Source organism: Salvelinus fontinalis, chromosome 19 (assembly GCF_029448725.1).
Source record: "Salvelinus fontinalis isolate EN_2023a chromosome 19, ASM2944872v1, whole genome shotgun sequence".
Taxonomy (NCBI): Eukaryota; Metazoa; Chordata; class Actinopteri; order Salmoniformes; family Salmonidae; genus Salvelinus; species Salvelinus fontinalis.
The window spans coordinates 12,404,589-12,422,826 of record NC_074683.1 but is presented as its reverse complement, the minus strand read 5'-3'; the positions used below and the strand labels follow the sequence as shown (position 1 = coordinate 12,422,826).

At 39.9% G+C, this 18,238-nt stretch overlaps 1 protein-coding gene across 3 annotated transcripts; it reads left to right on the top strand.

The window, feature by feature from the left end:
* The first annotated feature begins 433 nt into the window (after nucleotides 1-433).
* LOC129816384 (integrin beta-2-like) lies at nucleotides 434-17,879 on the top strand. Of its 3 annotated transcripts, none has more exons than XM_055870810.1 (16): nucleotides 434-523; nucleotides 3,519-3,564; nucleotides 3,782-3,891; nucleotides 9,279-9,483; nucleotides 10,669-10,839; nucleotides 11,114-11,355; nucleotides 12,401-12,559; nucleotides 12,751-12,846; nucleotides 13,011-13,100; nucleotides 13,907-14,041; nucleotides 14,338-14,531; nucleotides 14,857-15,089; nucleotides 15,306-15,525; nucleotides 15,820-16,031; nucleotides 16,437-16,603; nucleotides 16,890-17,879. In XM_055870810.1, exons 1-16 carry the CDS (start codon nucleotides 515-517, stop codon nucleotides 16,953-16,955), a joined length of 2,355 nt encoding a protein of 784 aa, XP_055726785.1. In that variant the 5' UTR covers nucleotides 434-514; the 3' UTR covers nucleotides 16,956-17,879. The 3 variants fall into 3 exon arrangements, with proteins under 3 accessions (XP_055726785.1, XP_055726784.1, XP_055726786.1); XM_055870809.1 differs by having other exon boundaries at nucleotides 3,519-3,567; XM_055870811.1 differs by lacking the exons at nucleotides 3,519-3,564; nucleotides 3,782-3,891 and having other exon boundaries at nucleotides 440-523.
* The last annotated feature ends 359 nt before the right edge of the window (nucleotides 17,880-18,238 follow it).

The window sequence follows — 18,238 nt, the reverse complement described above, 5'->3', positions numbered from 1 at the left end:
TTACACTGGGACCCCTGTTACCATCTGATCCCGCTAAGACATGATGAGCAGTGTTGTGTACTGACTGTGCACGAGAGGGCCTCATTCCCGAGGGATGCCTGCGGGACCTGCGGGTCCCAACAGAGATCATTACGGTTTGGTCGGCATCTTTCATGGTGCGGGAGGTCAAACAGATGACTTTGGGATGAAAATATTTTTGTTGTCCCGTAAATTATTTGGAAACGGTCCTCTTTCTGCTTTGTATGCGTTAGCCTACCTATTGTATTAAAATCACATATTTTTCGCATTATTCACACACTCAGAATTGGATGCTTCAACATCAACCTCTTCATGTTTCCATTTTTGGCAAGGATTATTTTTGGCCATACTGGTATCGTCATAGCCCTATCTGTTTCCTTCCAAATACTTCCTGTATGCTTTTTACTAAATAACTGTTCATCTCAAGCAGTTGGTCACCCACATAGAGAGCACACCCATGACAGTGAGTTGAGGGCTACATAGGAGCTGCAGCAGAATGACTCTTGTGAGTAGCGTCCATACAGCTGTATTTATAGTGTATATTTGTGTGATACATTTTTTACTAGGAGCAATAACTGTTTTATTACTAAATTTAACAATTGGGACTTTCTATCTTTAGGAGAAGATAATTGTGTTTAATGTTTTAAAGTAGACTAATAATAATGTAATATTGTGCCATAGGAGATCAAGTATTTAGGTTCAGGATTTATATTTATCAGCCTGTAAGGATTTACATAAAATAAGTCCCCATTACACTTGAGGCATATAGTATACCATATGATTATTCCATATATTACTACAGCACATACAGTATATACAGCATAGGCCTAGAATGTGAAGCTAGCACCAATGTGTAACTGTACCCTGAGATAATTTGGTTGATTAATAAATACATTTAAAAATATAAATAAATAAGAAGAACTAACATTGTAATTCTAATGACCAAGTAAAGAAGCTAAACAGACACTCGGTGAAAATAAATGACAGCAACTATCCAAAAGTATCACAAATGAAAGTTCATTGTCTGTTTTATCAGGCTTTTATTCGTTTATTCATAGCCGACAGTGGAGCATTTAATGTTTCTAATATTAACTCATTTAGTTTACTCATATTTGTGGCAGATTTCTCACCATTTCCTAAATGATAGTAAGGCAAACAAGGGAGATCACTCATGCCTAAGGGGAGTGAATTGCTTAAGTACTTCTAGCCAACTATTTAAGAAGTTTGGGACAATTTCACAGACACAGACCTGTTCCTGAATGAAGAGTACTCTCAATGTCCAGGAATTCAGCCCCATAACTTTGTAGACTCATATGTACTGAATGACTGATTGTCTTCCAATTCACAACCTGTTAGCGATACCTCACTGGGCGGTACATTTAAAACAACATTTTTTTTTTCTTAGATAGCCTCCTGGATAAATAATGGTAATGAATAATTTAAATACTGGCAATGGAGGACATTTAATTTAACAACAGCTATGCTTTTGAAAGATCATTTTATCTCCTTCATATTAGTGGCTTTGTCTTCAGCAGGGGAGGCTCCTCAGAGGAGGAAAGGGAGGACTACCAAAATATATAGTGAAACTTAAAAAGTTATCCTTTTTAGATAAAACAAAATAAATATAACTAAATGACTACTAATAAAAACAAAATATAGTGCATTTGGAAAGTATTCAGACCCCTTCAATTTGTCCACATTCAAGTCCAAGTCAAGGTAAGCTTTCGGTTTTATTAATTTATTGCCACCCGGGTCCGCCGGTGTTACCGCTAAACTACAATGCTGTACACTGTAGCGGGTTTAATAAGAGGTTATTTCTAGTAGCTATTGACAGTGGCGTTAGCTAATATGGTCACAACGATGTAGGGGCTGCATGAGGGGTTGTGGTATAAAAGTTTGGAGAGTTTTTTTTGCCTGGTTACAGACAGCTGTTGTGTTGGGCACTGAAGCGAAGGGAAAGCATGAGAGGAGGAGAGCATGTGATGTGAGAAGGAATTATGCAACGAGCAATGCGACGATGCTGTCTGTTTTTGGCTGCTATGAAAGTGAAAGATGCACTACACAGAAAACGCTCTGCCATTTCCTGGTTGCTAAAAATCTAATAGTTATCCTAATTTCAGTTTATGTGACAAAACGAACAAGTGTAGTGTAGATAACCATTGTACCATGTAAACCGCTGTGAAAAGTATTTTTCATAACCAAAAATATTGTATTTTCAGCTGTTTAAAGCTGGCGTAAAAAAACGATAGTAGAAGACGCAAAAGCGAAACTTGGAAACGGGAAGCGTAGATATAGCGCACATAAAACAGATCTTTCTATCTATATCTATTGCTTCTTAGACTTGCTTTCAAGGACAGATCTATAACTCACATTTCTATATGAATTTTGTTGGGTCACCCAAAAAGTTACATATTGCAGCTTGAACTCTATCTGCTGGTGATCAGGGGTGTATTCATTCCGCCGATTTTGATTGGATGGGGGGGTAGATCAGCTTTAATATTGATGGATTGTGGCTTCCATCAACAGTATGTCTGCCTCATTTCCAATCTCCCATATATATATATATATATATATATACACTGCTCAAAAAAATAAAGGGACCACTTAAACAACACAATGTAACTCCAAGTCAATCACACTTCTGTGAAATCAAACTGTCCACTTAGGAAGCAACACTGACTGACAATAAATTTCACATGCTGTTGTGCAAATGGAATAGACAAAAGGTGGAAATTATAGGCAATTAGCAAGACACCCCCAAAACAGGAGTGATTCTGCAGGTGGTGACCACAGACCACTTCTCAGTTCCTATGCTTCCTGGCTGATGTTTTGGTCACTTTTGAATGCTAGCGGTGCTCTCACTCTAGTGGTAGCATGAGACGGAGTCTACAAACCACACAAGTGGCTCAGGTAGTGCAGTTCATCCAGGATGGCACATCAATGCGAACTGTGGCAAAAAGGTTTGCTGTGTCTGTCAGCGTAGTGTCCAGAGCATGCAGGCGCTATTGAGCAGTGTATATACTCCATATATATATACCAGTCAAAAGTTTGGACACACCTTGTAAAATTCTAAAAACCTTTGTTCACTTTATCGTTATGGAATATTGTGTGTACATTGCTGAGAATTCTTCTTATATTTAATCAATTTTAGAATAAGGCTGTTACGTAATGAAATGTGAAAAAAGTCAAGGGGTCTGGATACTTTCCAAAGGCACTGCATATGCACACAGTACTAGTCCAAAGTTTGGACACACCTACTCATTCAAGGTGTGGCCACCAAATATTGACCCTCAGAGACAGTAGTTGATATTGTTTAGAATATTGGACAGTGGCCATGTGTGCATCAGATTCTAATAGTATAGGAGCTCTTACAGTGTATGTTTATTTACAGTGCACTTTTACGGGTGCTTGAATGGTAAATATAGATGACTGTAATAGTCTTTGACATTTGGTCATGATTGATGGAGTGACAAATGGCTGTTCCCTCTTTCTGTCACCAGGAAATGTATCCGTGTGTGTCTCTCCTGCTCCTGCTGATGGGCAGAGGTGGTACGTTTTTAAAAAGTCAACAAAATCACCTCTTGATTTTTTAAATCCTCACAATTATAATATGAGTCATCATGTGTGTGTGTGTGTGTGTGTGTGTGTGTGTGTGTGTGTGTGTGTGTGTGTGTGTGTGTGTGTGTGTGTGTGTGTGTGTGTGTGTGTGTGTGTGTGTGTGTGTGTGTGTGTGTGTGTGTGTGTGTGTTCGTGCGTGCGTCAGCCATTCCCCTAGTGCTCTCCCAGGAGGTGAAAGTATGTTCCAAAACAGTGATCAACTCCTGCAATGACTGCATCAAATCAGGAGCGTACTGCACATGGTGCAAACAACTGGTGAGGAGAGCCATATACAGTTGAAGTCGGAAGTTTACATACACCTTAGCCAAATACATTTAAACTCAGTTTTTCACAATTCCTGACATTTAATACTAGTAAAAATGTCCTGTCTTAGATCAGTTAGGATCACCACTTTATTTTACATTTACATTACATTTTAGTCATTTAGCATACACTCTTATCCAGAGCGACTTACAGTAGAGTGCATACATTTTATTACATTTTACATACTGAGACAAGGATATCCCTACCGGCCAAACCCTCCCTAACCCGGACGACGCTATGCCAATTGTGCGTTGCCCCACGGACCTCCCGGTCGTGGCCGGCTGCGACAGAGCCTGGGCGCGAACCCAGAGACTCTGGTGGCGCAGCTAGCACTGCGATGCAGTGCCCTAGACCACTGCGCCACCCAGGAGACCCAGCCCCACATTTTAAAAATGTGAAATGTCAGAATAATAGTAGCGAGAATAATTTATTTCAGCTTTTATTTCTTTCATCACATTCCCAGTGGGTCAGAAGTTTACATACACTCAATTAGTATTTGGTAGCATTGCCTTTAAATTGTTTAACTTGGGTCAAACGTTTTGGGTAGCCTTCCAGAAGCTTCCCACAATAAGTTGGTTGAATTTTGGCCCATTCCTCCTGACAGAGCTGGTGTAACTGAGTTAGGTTTGTGGGCCTCCTTGCTCGTACACGCTTTTTCAGTTCTGCCCACACATTTTCTATAGGATTGAGGTCAGGGCTTTGTGATGGCCACTCCAATACCTTGACTTTGTTGTCCTTAAGCCATTTTGCCATTTTGCCATTTTGTCCTTAAGCCACTTCCTTAAGCCATTTTGAAGTATGCTTGGGGTCAATGCCCATTTGGAAGACCCATTTGCGACCAATCTTTAACTTCCTGACTGATGTCTTGAGATGTTGCTTCAGTATGGCCACATAATTTTCCTCCTCATGATGCTATCTATTTTGTGAAGTGCACCAGTCCCTCCTGCAGCAAAGCACCCCCACAACATGATGCTGCCACCCCTGTGCTTCACGGTTGGGATAGTGTTCTTCGGTTTGCAAGCCTCCCCCTTTTTTCTCTAAACATAACGATGGTCATTATGGCCAAACAGTTCTATTTTTGTTTCATCAGACCAGAGGACATTTCTCCAAAAACTACGATCTTTGTCCCCATGTGCAGTTGCAAACCTTAGTCTTTATGGCGGTTTAAGAAGCAGTGGCTTCTTCCTTGCTGAGTGGCCTTTCAGGTTATGTCGATATAGGACTTGTTTTACTGTGGATATAGATACTTTTGTACCTGTTTCGTCCAGCATCTTCACAAGGTCCTTTGATGTTGTTCTGGGATTGATTTGCCCTTTTTGCACCAAAGTACGTTAATCTCTAAGAAAAATAACGTGTCTCCTTTCTGTAGTATGACGGCTGCTTGTTCCCATGGTGTTTATACTTGCGTACTATTGTTTGTACAGGTGAAAGTGGTACCTTCAGGCGTTTGGAAATTGCTCCCAAGAATTAACCAATTTTTTTCTGAGGTCTTGGCTGATTTCTTTTGATTTTCTCATGATGTCAAGCAAAGAGGCACTGAGTTTGAAGGTAGGACTTGAAATACATCCACAGGTACACCTCCAATTGGCTCAAATGATGTAAATTCAGAAGCTTCTAAAGCCATGACATAATTTGGGGAATTTTTCAAGCTGTTTAAAGGCACAGTCAACTTAGTGTATGTAAACTTCTGACCCACTGGAATTGTGATACAGTGAATTATAAGTGAAATAATCTGTGTGTAAACAATTGTTGGAAAAATGACTTGTGTCGTGCACAAAGTAGGTGTCCTAACCAACTTGCCAAAACTATAATTTATTAACAAGAAATTTGTGGAGTGGTTGAAAAATTTGTTTTAATGACTCTGACATAAGTGTATGTAAACTTCCGACTTCAACTGTATCCATGTGTGATTGATTGCCAGTTGTGGAAAAAGTACCCAATTGTCATACTTGAGAAAAAGTCAAATTGGGTTTTAAATATACTTCAATATCAAAAGTAAATGTAATTGCTAAAATATACTTACGTATCAAAAGTAAAAGTACAACAGCTAGAAATTCCTTATATTAAGCAAACCAGAAGGCACAATGTTCTTGTTTTTTAAATTTACAGATAGCCAGTGGCACACTCCAACACTCAGACATCATTTACAAAACGAAGCATGTGTGTTTAGTGACTCCGCCAGATCAGAGGCAGTAGGGATGACCATGGATCAGTAGGGATTTCCAGGGATCAGTAGGGATGACCAGGGATGTTCTCTTGATAAGTGTGTGAATTGAACCATTTTCTATCCTGCTAAACATTCAAAATGTAACGAGTACTTTTGGGTGTCATTGAAAAAGTATGGAGTAAAAAGTACATTACTTTCTTTAAGAATGTAGATATAGTTATAGATATAGTAAATGGATATAGTTTGATATTTAGATAATTTGTAGAGGACTATCCACAGACAGTCAGACCTCGTGAAACCAACCTAGAGAGATGGTCTTAACTAGGGGTCCTACTCATTTAAAATTCATTCCAACATATTTACTACAAATTCAGAGTGGATTACAGAGCAACTCCATCACTAGCTGCAGATTTGTAACTGGCTAATGTGATTTTCCATTTGCCATTACAGGATTGCTTCTGTTTGGCGTAGAAAGATCATTTTTGATCAGCCTTAACTTGGCGATACTATCTTTGTTCTCAAATCGGCCAAACATGTATATTCTAAAATGTCTGTGTCAAGTTGCAGGTAGTTGAAATTGCGACATTATCAAAACATGTTTTTTGCTCCATGAATGATGTGTGTGCCACAATCTTGTCTATTTCAAATCATGACAAGTGGCACTTCAGGGTGGACCCACCTGTATTAATCAATAAGAGTAGATTTGAAATAGACAAGATGACGGCATGCACATAGTTGGATTACTTCATGGAGCAAAACCTTTTCTCTTTTAATAACGGAGAATTTTCTAAATTCAAATGAATCACCAACATTTTAGAAGATACGTGTTTGGCCGAATCAAGAACGAAGATAGTATTGCCTATGCTGTAGGGTGATTGTCATAAAACCAGTTTTAAAATGTTTTATTAAAAAAAATATTTTGAAAAAACTAATTTGAATAAAACACAATACGTTGCTGTGGATTGTCCATAAATCATAAAACAATGTTTACATTAAACTATAATATTTATTGAGTACAAACAGTGTCTGTGGACATATGTCTCATTACCGGAACAATTTTTAAGTTCCTGTTAAAACTCCAATCAGTTTTTGAATAGTTTTATTCACCCATGATGCATAATCTAGAAGAGTAATCCTTAGATGAGCACAAGTTAAGTTAATTTGCTTTCAATGCACTCAGAAAGTATTCAGTATTCAGATTTCCCACATTTTGTTACATTACATCGTTTTTTTCCTCCTCATCAATCTACACACAATACCCCATAATGACAAAGCATAAACAGGTTTTTAGACATTTTTGCAAATGTATTTAAAAATAAAAAACTGAAATATTACATTTACATAAATATTCAGACTCTTTACTTAGTACTTTGTTGAAGCACCTTTGGCAGCAATTACAGCCTTGAGTCTTCTTGAGTATGACGCTACAAGCTTGGCATACCTGTATTTGGGAAGTTTCTCAGATTCTTCTCTGCAGATCCTCTCAAGCTCTGTCAGGTTGGATGGGGAGCGTCGCTGCACAGCTATTTTCAGGTCTCTCCAGAAATGTTAGAAATGTTTGGGTTCAAGTCCTGGCTATGGCTGGGCCACTCAAGGACATTCAGATACTTGTCCCGAAGCCACTCCTGCGTGGTCTTGGCTGTGTGGTTAGGGTCATTGTCCTGTTGGAAGGTGAACCTTCGCCTCAGTCTTGAGCTCTCTGGAGCAGGTTTTCATCAAGGATCTCTCTGTACTTTGCTCCGTTCAACTTTTCCTCGATCCTGACTAGTCTCCCAGTCCCTGCCACTGAAAAACATCCTCGCAGCATGATGCTGCCACCACCATGCTTCACTGTAGGGATGGTGCCAGGTTTCCTCCAGACGTGACACTTGGCATTCAGGCCAAAGAGTTCAATCTTGGTTTCATCAAACCATAGAATCTTGTTTCTCATGGTCTGAGAGTCCTTTAGGTGCCTTTGGCAAAGTCCAAGGGGGCTGTCATATGCCTTTTACTGAGGAGTGGCTTCCATCTGGCCACTCTATCATAAAGGCCTGATTGGTCAAGTGCTGCAGAGATGGTTGTCCTTCTGGAAGGTTCTCCCATCTCCAAAGAGGAACTCTAGAGCTCTGTCAGAGTGACCATAGGGTTCTTGGTCACCTCCCTGACCAAGACCCTTCTCTCCCTATTGCTCAGTTTTACCACTGTGTTCTTGGGGACCTTCAATGCTGCAGACATTTTTTAGTACCCTTCCCCAGATCTGTGCCTCGACACAATCCTGTCTCGGAGCTCTATGGACAATTCCTTCAACCTCATGGCTTGGTTTTTGCTCTGACATGCACTTTCAACTGTGGGACCTTATATAGACAGGTGTGTGCCTTTCCAAATGATGTCTAATCAATTGAATTGACCACAGGTGGACTCCAATCAAGTTGTAGAAACATCTCAAGGATGATCAATGGAAACAGGATGTACCTGAGCTCAATTTCGAGTCTCATAGCAAAAGGTCTGAATACTTATTTTAAAAAGGTATTTCTGTTTTTTTAATTTTTTATAGATTTCTAAAAAGCAGTTTTCACTTTGTCATTATTGGATATTGTGTGTAGATTGATCAGGATTTAAAAAAATCAGTTTTAGAATAAGACTGTAACGTAAAAATGATGGAAAGGTCAAGGGGTCTGAATACTTTCCGAATGCACTGTATATGTCTTCAGAATTATGTTCTTATTCTCAAACACCCCCTTTACCCCACATGGCCTTCTCATTACCGAAATAGCTAAAATTGGGGAAAAGTCTGATTTAATTTGATCATAATTGTATGATTTAATTTGAAATATTTGTATTTTCATTGGGGGAGCAATGTAAAAAAAATGTAAAAATATGGATTTGTTTTTTACTTTTTTGGACCTCTAAAACTGCTTTGGTAATTGGCATTTTGTGAAAATGTTGGTAAAATGCATAATATCTCATTCAAAAACGTAATAATAATTATGAAATAGATAAGTACAGATGCTCATCTCAGTGATTCAAGAGGATATTTCTTGAAAAATGACACTTGAGAATTTGTATTTTTTTTTGACAGTTTTGTACGAATGACCTTGTAACGGCTGATGGAGAATTCCATTATCCCGTTGTAAATCTGTAACTACTCCATCACAGTACTTTATTAATTGAAGCCAGTCTGTTCCATTCCCAGAATTTCATCAAACCAGGGGAGCAGGAAGCAGCTCGCTGTGACACCTGGGCTCAGCTAGTAGAAAGGGGCTGCATGGAAGGAGACATCATATCTCCCGACAATACCTTTTCTTTTTCTAAGAACGTCGCCCTGTCCAACACTGCATTGGACAAGGAGGAACCCATCCAGCTCCGTCCTCAGGAGGTCAATCTGAAGCTCAGACCAGGTGAGGGTTATCAAATTGGCCAAACTGGGTTGTAAAATGGCCACCATGTAGTGATGTGACGTTTGATACCGGATCTCTGAGGCATGGGTCGAAATTGCGAAGCAGCTAACTTCGAAGCAGTGTGCAGATGTGTGTATCACTTTATCAGAAGTAAATCATGACGTCCGAAGATTCGTTTGATCACATGCTTTTTCAAACCGTGTGTTGCAAAATGCGAGATCCAACTAAGTTCGCCATGGTTCCGGTGATTTCTTGGATTCCAAGCTGCTTTTTAACACCAACCTCTACTGGAACCCATACTAACAAATATAGTTTGGGTTTTGTACTAAAAGTTAGCAGGTAGAGTAGGTAACTATGTAACATTCAGAGAAGTGAGAATATTAGGTCAAATCCCATTGAAGACACACTATTTTGAAAATTGTTTTATGTGAAACCACACTCTCTGCACTATTGTTCAAATAATTTGTTTTATTTAGTATAGTTTAAACTTCTGTCTTAAGCATGATGTAAGATGTGAAGCATAATGTAAGATGCAAACCTGGTATTCCAACTGACTATAGGCTAACAACGCCAATGACTTTCCGCTGAACCATGTAGATTTGAGGAAAAGAATAGAGAAAGATAAGTCTATCACACGCTGCTATTTATTGCTGACGATTGCATTGTGAACAGATAATGAAGCTCTGAGTAATTAACAATTTTTCGGCACAATTTGGTGAAAGCACCAAAGCCTTCAGAAAGCCTCAGTTTCCCAACACTACCATGTTCTGAAAATGGCTAAAACCACACCTGTTTTAGCATGGGCAGAGCATTTTTCCCACCAATTAGTCAACTGGGTTGAACTTTTTATGGGTTAAATGAGGATAACATAATTTCATTCAGGTTAGCACCAGGGATCAGCCAATAACTAAACTCCTCAGCGAACATTTCCTAACTACAAGTGGCAGTAAATCACCAACCTTGGCTTTAAGCTCTCTATCCAACTCTATGGCTGTAACAGATTCAAAGTAGTCAAATGTAATCACGATAGAAGTATCTTAAAATGGAAAATAAACGTCCTCAATTTCGTCATTACTGTTATCCTTGCAGTCTATGTTTGTTTTTATGACAGTAATACATCTTTTCATTAACTTTTTACTTTTCTCTTGGGCATTTCAGTTTTCACCTTGATGTTACTTTTTTCAGGACTGCCTCATACGTTCACGCTGGACTTTCAGAGAGTGGAGGGCTATCCTGTTGATCTCTACTACCTGATGGATCTCTCCTACTCCATGGAGGATGATTTGAGGAGCATCAAGACTCTGGGAAATGAACTGTTTAATGCTCTGCAAGGCATCACAAAAAAAGGACGAATCGGTGACATCATCTCAGATCAGATAAAATTGTTCAAATACCATTTGATTATTTTATTTGCATTAGCTTTAGTTTGCCTTGGGTTCCACGTGAGCAGGGTTTGCACTTTTGGGACGTTTCTATTAGTTCCACTCCAACAGCACAGCTAAAGTATTTCAAATGATATCAAATAGTATTTGAAACCAGGTCTATCTCAGCTCCAATTCCTACTCAAAATCAATGAACGTCCTTGGGTGTCCATGAATCTCATTTTTATAACCATTATCTTTTGCTCTAGGTTTTGGCTCTTTTGTAGACAAGACTGTCCTGCCGTTCACTAACACCAACCCGGAGAAGCTGAATAAGCCATGTGCCGAAGCAGAGATGTACTGCCAACCTGCTTTTGGCTACAGACATGTTCTTAGCATGACGGAAAACAAAGCTGAGTTTGAGAGCAAAGTCAACCAGCAGCGCATCTCTGGGAACTTAGACTCCCCCGAAGGGACACTGGACGCCATCATGCAGGCTGCAGTCTGTGGGGTAAGAGTAGTCTAATCCCACAGGGCAAAAATATGTTGAATCAACATTCTGTCAACATACTGACGTTGAACATCAGTGACATTTTTGGTTAGCCTGTTGTCGAAGCAGCATTGTGTATCATAGATAAGTACATAAGTTGCCAAGTACTGTACATCAACTCCTCCATGGAGTTGAGTGCAGACTATAGTTTTTTAAATGAACCTCCGACTCGCTACGCTTCAATACTTCAAAAATGTTCATTCTTAAACACTTACCGTGTACCTATGTTTGTCCTCTGTTGTTGCATGTCTTTCTTCATTAGTTGAATCCATACTTTTTAATAAAACGTTAGTCAAATACAACCACCGACTGTTTCCTGATTGCGATTCAATTGGCACGCGTGCATTCGCGCTGAGTTGCCATCTTAGAGCAACAGCGATAAGGAAACAGTCAGTGGTTGGATTTGATTAATGTTTTATTAAAAAGTATTGACTTCAGCTAATGAAGAAAGACATGTAGAGACTAGGAGTCAGAGGTTCATTTCAATGTAGTAGTACAGTAGTAGTAGTGGTGGTGGTAGTAGTTCATCTATCAGACGCTTTTATCCAAAGCGACTTAGTCATGCTGTCATACATTTGATGTATGGGTCACAATCCTGGCATTACATGCTCTACCAACTGAGCTACAAAAACTATAGTCTGCGCTCCACTCTGTGGAGGAGTTGAGGTACTTGGCAAGTACAGTAGATAGGTAGCCCTATATAGACAAACAGGGAAATAGTCCACTTCTGCAACACAAAGTTCACACAGAGATGTGGTCGGCCTATTGTTATTCCAACAATTTTCATAATTCAATGAAATGGGGCAGAATGATGAAATATATGCACGTTGTGAAACTTAAATGTATTTCTGTATTTTTACACAATACGATAGGCTGCAGTAAAAAAAAAAGGTTACTGCTAGCGTAGCACTCGAAAGAGAAACTCAGGCCCCTAACAATGTATGATGAATACTTTTTCACCTCTTTGCCATTCATTTTACATGAAGCCCCAAATTGTTTCCCACAGGACAGGATTGGCTGGAGGAATAGCAGCACTCGGCTTATCGTCCTGACCACCGACGATGGCTTCCACATGGCAGGGGATGGCAAGCTGGCTGGCATACTGGAGCCCAATGACGAGAGATGTTACATGGACAATAACCTGTACAGCAAGAGCAATGAAATGGTATGTTGATGACATGCGGCACATTCGGATCAGTATCATTGGTCCTCAACAAAACTATATGAAACTCATAAGAGATTATGAGAACTATGTAGTGAATGTAACAGCATGACTTAGAAGCCTGCATTCCAGCCCATTTGTCCCTAAGCAATTACATTGTTGAGGTTGTACAAGTTAAGTGTCTCTGCATGTAGGACTACCCATCTGTTGGTCAAGTGGCTAATCAGTTAGAGAAGAACAACATTCAGCCAATCTTTGCTGTGACGAAGAACATGGAGAATGTATACAGGGTAAGGGGACTCTTTCTTTCCTTTATATTTCCTCTGTCTTTCTGTCATTCATTTGAATGTTGTCTAAAGGCCCTGGGTTTCAGCGCCAATATTTTTGACACACTTCAACATATCTAATGCAGGCACTTATAAATCCTGTGACATAATCAACACCTTTATTCCAGGAACTCAGTAAAATGATCCCCAAGTCTGAGGTGGGAGTGTTGTCAGCTGACTCCCATAATGTCGTTGAACTGATCAAAAATGCCTACAATGTAAGACATTTATAATCTTTTGTTATTAACTTAACAAATCACCAAAACTGTACTCCAAGAAATCATATTGTAATTATGTGTGGAACTTTACTTGAGTTCAGTGGTGGGAAAAGTACTAAATTGTCATACTTGAGTAAAAGTAAAGATACATTAATAGAAAATGACTCGATTAAAAGTAAGTCACCCAGTAAAATACTACTGTCTGGTTTTAAATGTACTTAAGTACAGTGGGAATAGTAGCTAATAGTCATACTTGAGTAAAAGTTCAAGTAAATGCCTCACATCAAATGCCACACAGACGGCACAATTGTATTGTTTTGTATTTATGGACAGACAGGGGCACACGGCAACACTCAGACTTAATTGACAAACTCAGTATTTGTGTTTAGTGAGCCCGCCAGCTCAGAGACAATAAGGATGACAATGTGTTAAATTTATAGGTGCGTGAATTGGACCATAATTATGTCCTGCCTGAGCATTTGAAATGTAACAAGTACTTTTTGGTGTCAGCGAAAATGTATAGGAGTAAAAAGTGCACATTTTCTTTAGGAATGTAGTGGAGTAAAAAAAGTTAAAAAGTACATATACCCCCCAAAAACTACTTAGGTTTTACATTTAAAGTATTTTTATTTAAGTATTTTACACCATTTTTACTTAAGTACTTTACAACCCTGCTGGAGTTCATCATAAACTTGAAACTCTAGTATCTCTAGGAATAAAGTGTCCGTTTGGATTTTCTTGGGTTGTTCTTTCTGGTGATGTAGCGTTGGTGTCCGCTCTAAGACTGTTTTGTGTCTCTGACACAGAGGCTCTCCTCCAAAGTGACGGTGACTCATGATGCTCTCCCTGACAACGTGAGAGTCACTTACACTCCGCTCTGTCCTGAAGGGGGACCCTCAAGGGACAAAGGAGTGTGTAACAATGTGAGAGTGGGACAGATGGTAAGAGCTCAGCAGCAACAGACTATCCCATACCAAAAATAATATGGTAACACTTAACTTTCATGAATAAGCATGAATAAACTGTTGACAAAACATTCATTAAATATGTATTTAATTACTTGTAAACATTTATATGCATCTAAAAGGATTAAAAGCATTATAATTCATATAATGGCTAATTAGTGAAATGTATTATAAAGTGTTATACTTTAGGAATACATTTAGTTACATGATACATAGCAAACAAACATTATCCAAACAGACACCCTAAAATGCCTCTCTTGAATTCCTCTCAGGTGTCTTTCAATGTAACAGTGACAGCGGATGAATGTATGGACAGTGAAATGTCTTTCCTGATTGGTCCGTTGGGTATGAAGGACAAGCTGAAAGTGAGCTTGTCGACTCTCTGCAAGTGTAAGTGTGATGACCGTGTGCTGGCCGAACACCCGTACTGCAATAGGAAGGGCCAAGTCAACTGTGGCATGTGCAGGTAAGGCAGGAATTGGCCGGGATATTAAAAAAATAGCATGCACGGCATTATCATTCTTATTTTGATTTAGTCAATATCGAATTCAATATGTGATGCATGATTCACCCTCCTTCCCGCTATGCGTGCATTGAGTCACCTGAAAAACAAATGGCCTTCTGAGAAACATGAATTGATAGGATTCATCTATTTTCCATACTGTATTTATATTCTCTATATTCTCTATATTCTGGGGGGACAAAACACAGGCACCACGGTGGGAGGGGGGGACATGTCAAGTTTTCACAAGCAATCTGTACATTTGGCTATTTTCCCAAACTCTGTGCAGTTGCCAAGCCAGCTTCGTGGGCCAGAAGTGTGAGTGCTCCATCGGGGCGAAGGACGAGAGCTCTCTGAGAGCGGCGTGCCGGAAGGACAACGGCACGGAGTGTGAAGGACGAGGGGACTGTGTGTGTGGCATTTGCCAGTGCCACACCTTACAAGGCGGCAGCACCTACTACGGCACGCACTGCGAGTGTGAAAACGAGAGCTGCGAGAAGTTTCAGAACAAACTGTGTGGAGGTGGAGTCTGATATATAGGAAAATACTGTATCAATTGAGGGGGGGGAAAGATAGATAATAGATAACATAGGAAATATAGATGAAAACATATGCGTGCATTTATGTAGAACAATAGAAAGAACACCTGCCATTTGTTACGTTCTGTTAAATGACAGTTCCATTCTGATTTAAGCTACATTCAAAATTCTGACATAAGGTCACTTCTCTGTGTTGAAGGGAACGGAAAATGCCGTTGCAAAAATTGCGAATGCAACCCCGGGTACGAGGGCACCGCCTGCCAATGCAAGAAGTCGGACGAGCAGTGTCGCACACCAAGCGGGAGTGTGTGCAGCGGCAGGGGCACATGCCAGTGTAACCAGTGCAAGTGTATTGAGGGCTACCAGCGGCCCTACTGTCTGACCTGTCCCGCCTGCCAAACCCCCTGTATAACCAAGGGGTAAAATGGACTGGGCCCTCCTTTTCCACTCACATAACCACCTTTTTCACTGGCCCCTTGGGGTAATGTTGTTGGAGCCATTGTGTACACGTTAAAAGCCACAGGACAAAGATGGCTACCGTGGATCGTAAAAGAATAACTAGGAGAATAGAAAATACCATGTCTGGGTGTTGCCATCTTACTCAAAACAAAGAGTTTTTGAATCAAAGCACGAGTTTTAAGTGTTAAAGAGAAGCGAGAAAACGTTGAGCAATGACGTTTTTCACCATTTGCTTCTTGTTCTTCTGCTTCCAGGAAATGCATTGAGTGTCTGGGCTTTCAGACAGGCCCATTCAGTAAGAACTGCTCCCAGGCCTGTACGAGTATTAATGAATTCAAGATGGTGGAGACGTTGCCACCTGGTAAGCCTTGTGATGTTAGGGATGTGGAGAGCTGCCGGGTGTTCTTTACCGTTAAACAGTTGGACGGAGAGGACACCTACACCGCCCAAATACTAAAGACCAGAGGTAAGAGACATGTCTTGTGCAACTAAAAAGTATGCCCATGTTACCTTCATTGCCCATAGAGACAGAAAAATGTGCTGGGGTTAATTGACCGGCCATATTGTTTGAAGGGCATCAGATAGTCAGCTTTTTAGTCAGGTTAATCTGGGTCCAGAAAATGTCCCCTACATGCAAATATACTCCATAAACTATCAGTTCCATTTTTTCCCAGGCAAGTGGCAACTTTGCTGATGTGGGAAAGCTAGATCTAACATGGTTAGACACATCTTAGTTGCGTGTTAACCTGCTAGAGGGAACTATGTCAAAACAAAGTGTAACCAAGTGTTTTCACAGCAGAAACATAATCCCGTGATAGCTTCCAGGACTGCCTAAACTGACGTTTGCTTATGTCCGTCCTAAATGTGTTAGAGTGTCCCAAGTTGCCAAACATCTATGCCATCATTGGAGGCTCCATCGCAGGCGTGACTGTCATCGGAATCCTGATCCTGATCCTCATCAAAGTCCTCTTCCACATGAAAGACCTGAAGGAGTACCGCAAGTTTATGAATGATGCGCAGAAGACCAAGTGGTCGGAGGTGAGTGACATTTGCTTGCACATAAAAACCATCACTTTGAGGATGGCAGAACTGCACAGCAGTGGTCTACACTACACAACCTGGGGGGGGCCTCGTTCATAAAACACTCTTGCAAGAATTGATACGTAATTGTACAAAGTCAAAATCCACGCCAATGTTGTGATTTATTAACCTTGCATGTCAGTTGCCCTAAATGTATGGCTGGCAAAGACGGCAGCTATGAAAAACATCAACATGTGTTTATCGCTCCAGACATCTGATAATTTCTCATTTGTCCTCTCAACAGAATAAGAATCCAATATTCCAGGAGGCAACCACCACCGTGGCTAACCCTACCTTTAGTGGAGAATAAGTTCAGGGAAGTCAGTTAAGACATTCGGTTGGATGCAAATGCATACATTTATTGTTTCTGTTTTAATGTGCATTTTATGTAGATTAGTTCATTTCATTTATACATTGGTCTGTCTTTTTGTGTGTCCCGAGTCTGAACATTTAAAGAATGACAGAACTTGTACTGATGGAGAAAAAAAACGGCTGCAATGTTGCTACATTATCTTATGTCTAGTTGGAGTCAATTCCATTTTAGCTCAATTAAATGCAGGAATTTGTTTATAAAAGTACTGAATAGTTTTGTGCAAGCCTGGTTTTATTTTGTTTGGGATTATAAACTGTTGTGTAAAAAGTTGGACACATTGTTCAACTTCATGAAACCTATTAAAGGCCCAGTGCAGTCAGCGTGATTCTCCTGTGCTTTAAATATATTCCCACACTGAGGTTGGAATAATACTGTGAAATTGTAAAAATTATGATAATGCTCTTTTAGCGTAAGAGCTGTTTGAAAAGACTCCCTGAAATGTCAGCCTGTTTTGGTGGGATGGAGTTTTGGTGCCTGGTGACATCACCAGGCGGTAAATTAGTTGATAGACCAATAAGAAATAGTAACAAACCTCTCTGCCAATAACAGCTAGTTTTCAGTATTACCCTCCCCACTCAGACCACTCCCAGACAGTCCTCGCTAAATTATTGCTTGAGAAATTTCTCTTTGCTAAGATTTTTTTGGGTACAATTTAAAATGAAAACAATCACATTAGGGTACTTAACTGTTACTCTGAAATTATTTGATATCGATATAAAATGGCTGCATTGGACCTTTAAGCGTTTTTTATTTTTATTTTTTAGCTTTTATGTAGTTATCTACAATGTACCATGTCTGTACATCATGAGTAAATGTTGTATAAAGAAGCAAGTGAATGTTGAAATAAAACTCTTGATTTGATGGACTCCAGGTCATGGTTCAAAGAAAGAGAATGTGATGCACTCTGCAGTCATCACAACAACAGAGCACATTTTTTGAATAACCTACAAAGATCTACTATTATACACTAGCAGTGCTTCTCTCCCTTCTTTTCTCTATATTGTTAATATTCAAATGTATATTATAAACAAATCTATCTCGTCTTCCTATTGTGCGATTGTTTTACAGCAGCAACATGCACCTTCCCAAGCACTTCAAATCATGTGCAACCTTGCCAGCTCATCGGCCCATTGTGTAAGAGACGGGAGGGGGGGGGGGGGGGACCAGGGAGATAGGCAGGGGAGCTGGGTCTCCTACTCACGAGTGTTGAGGATGGGTCT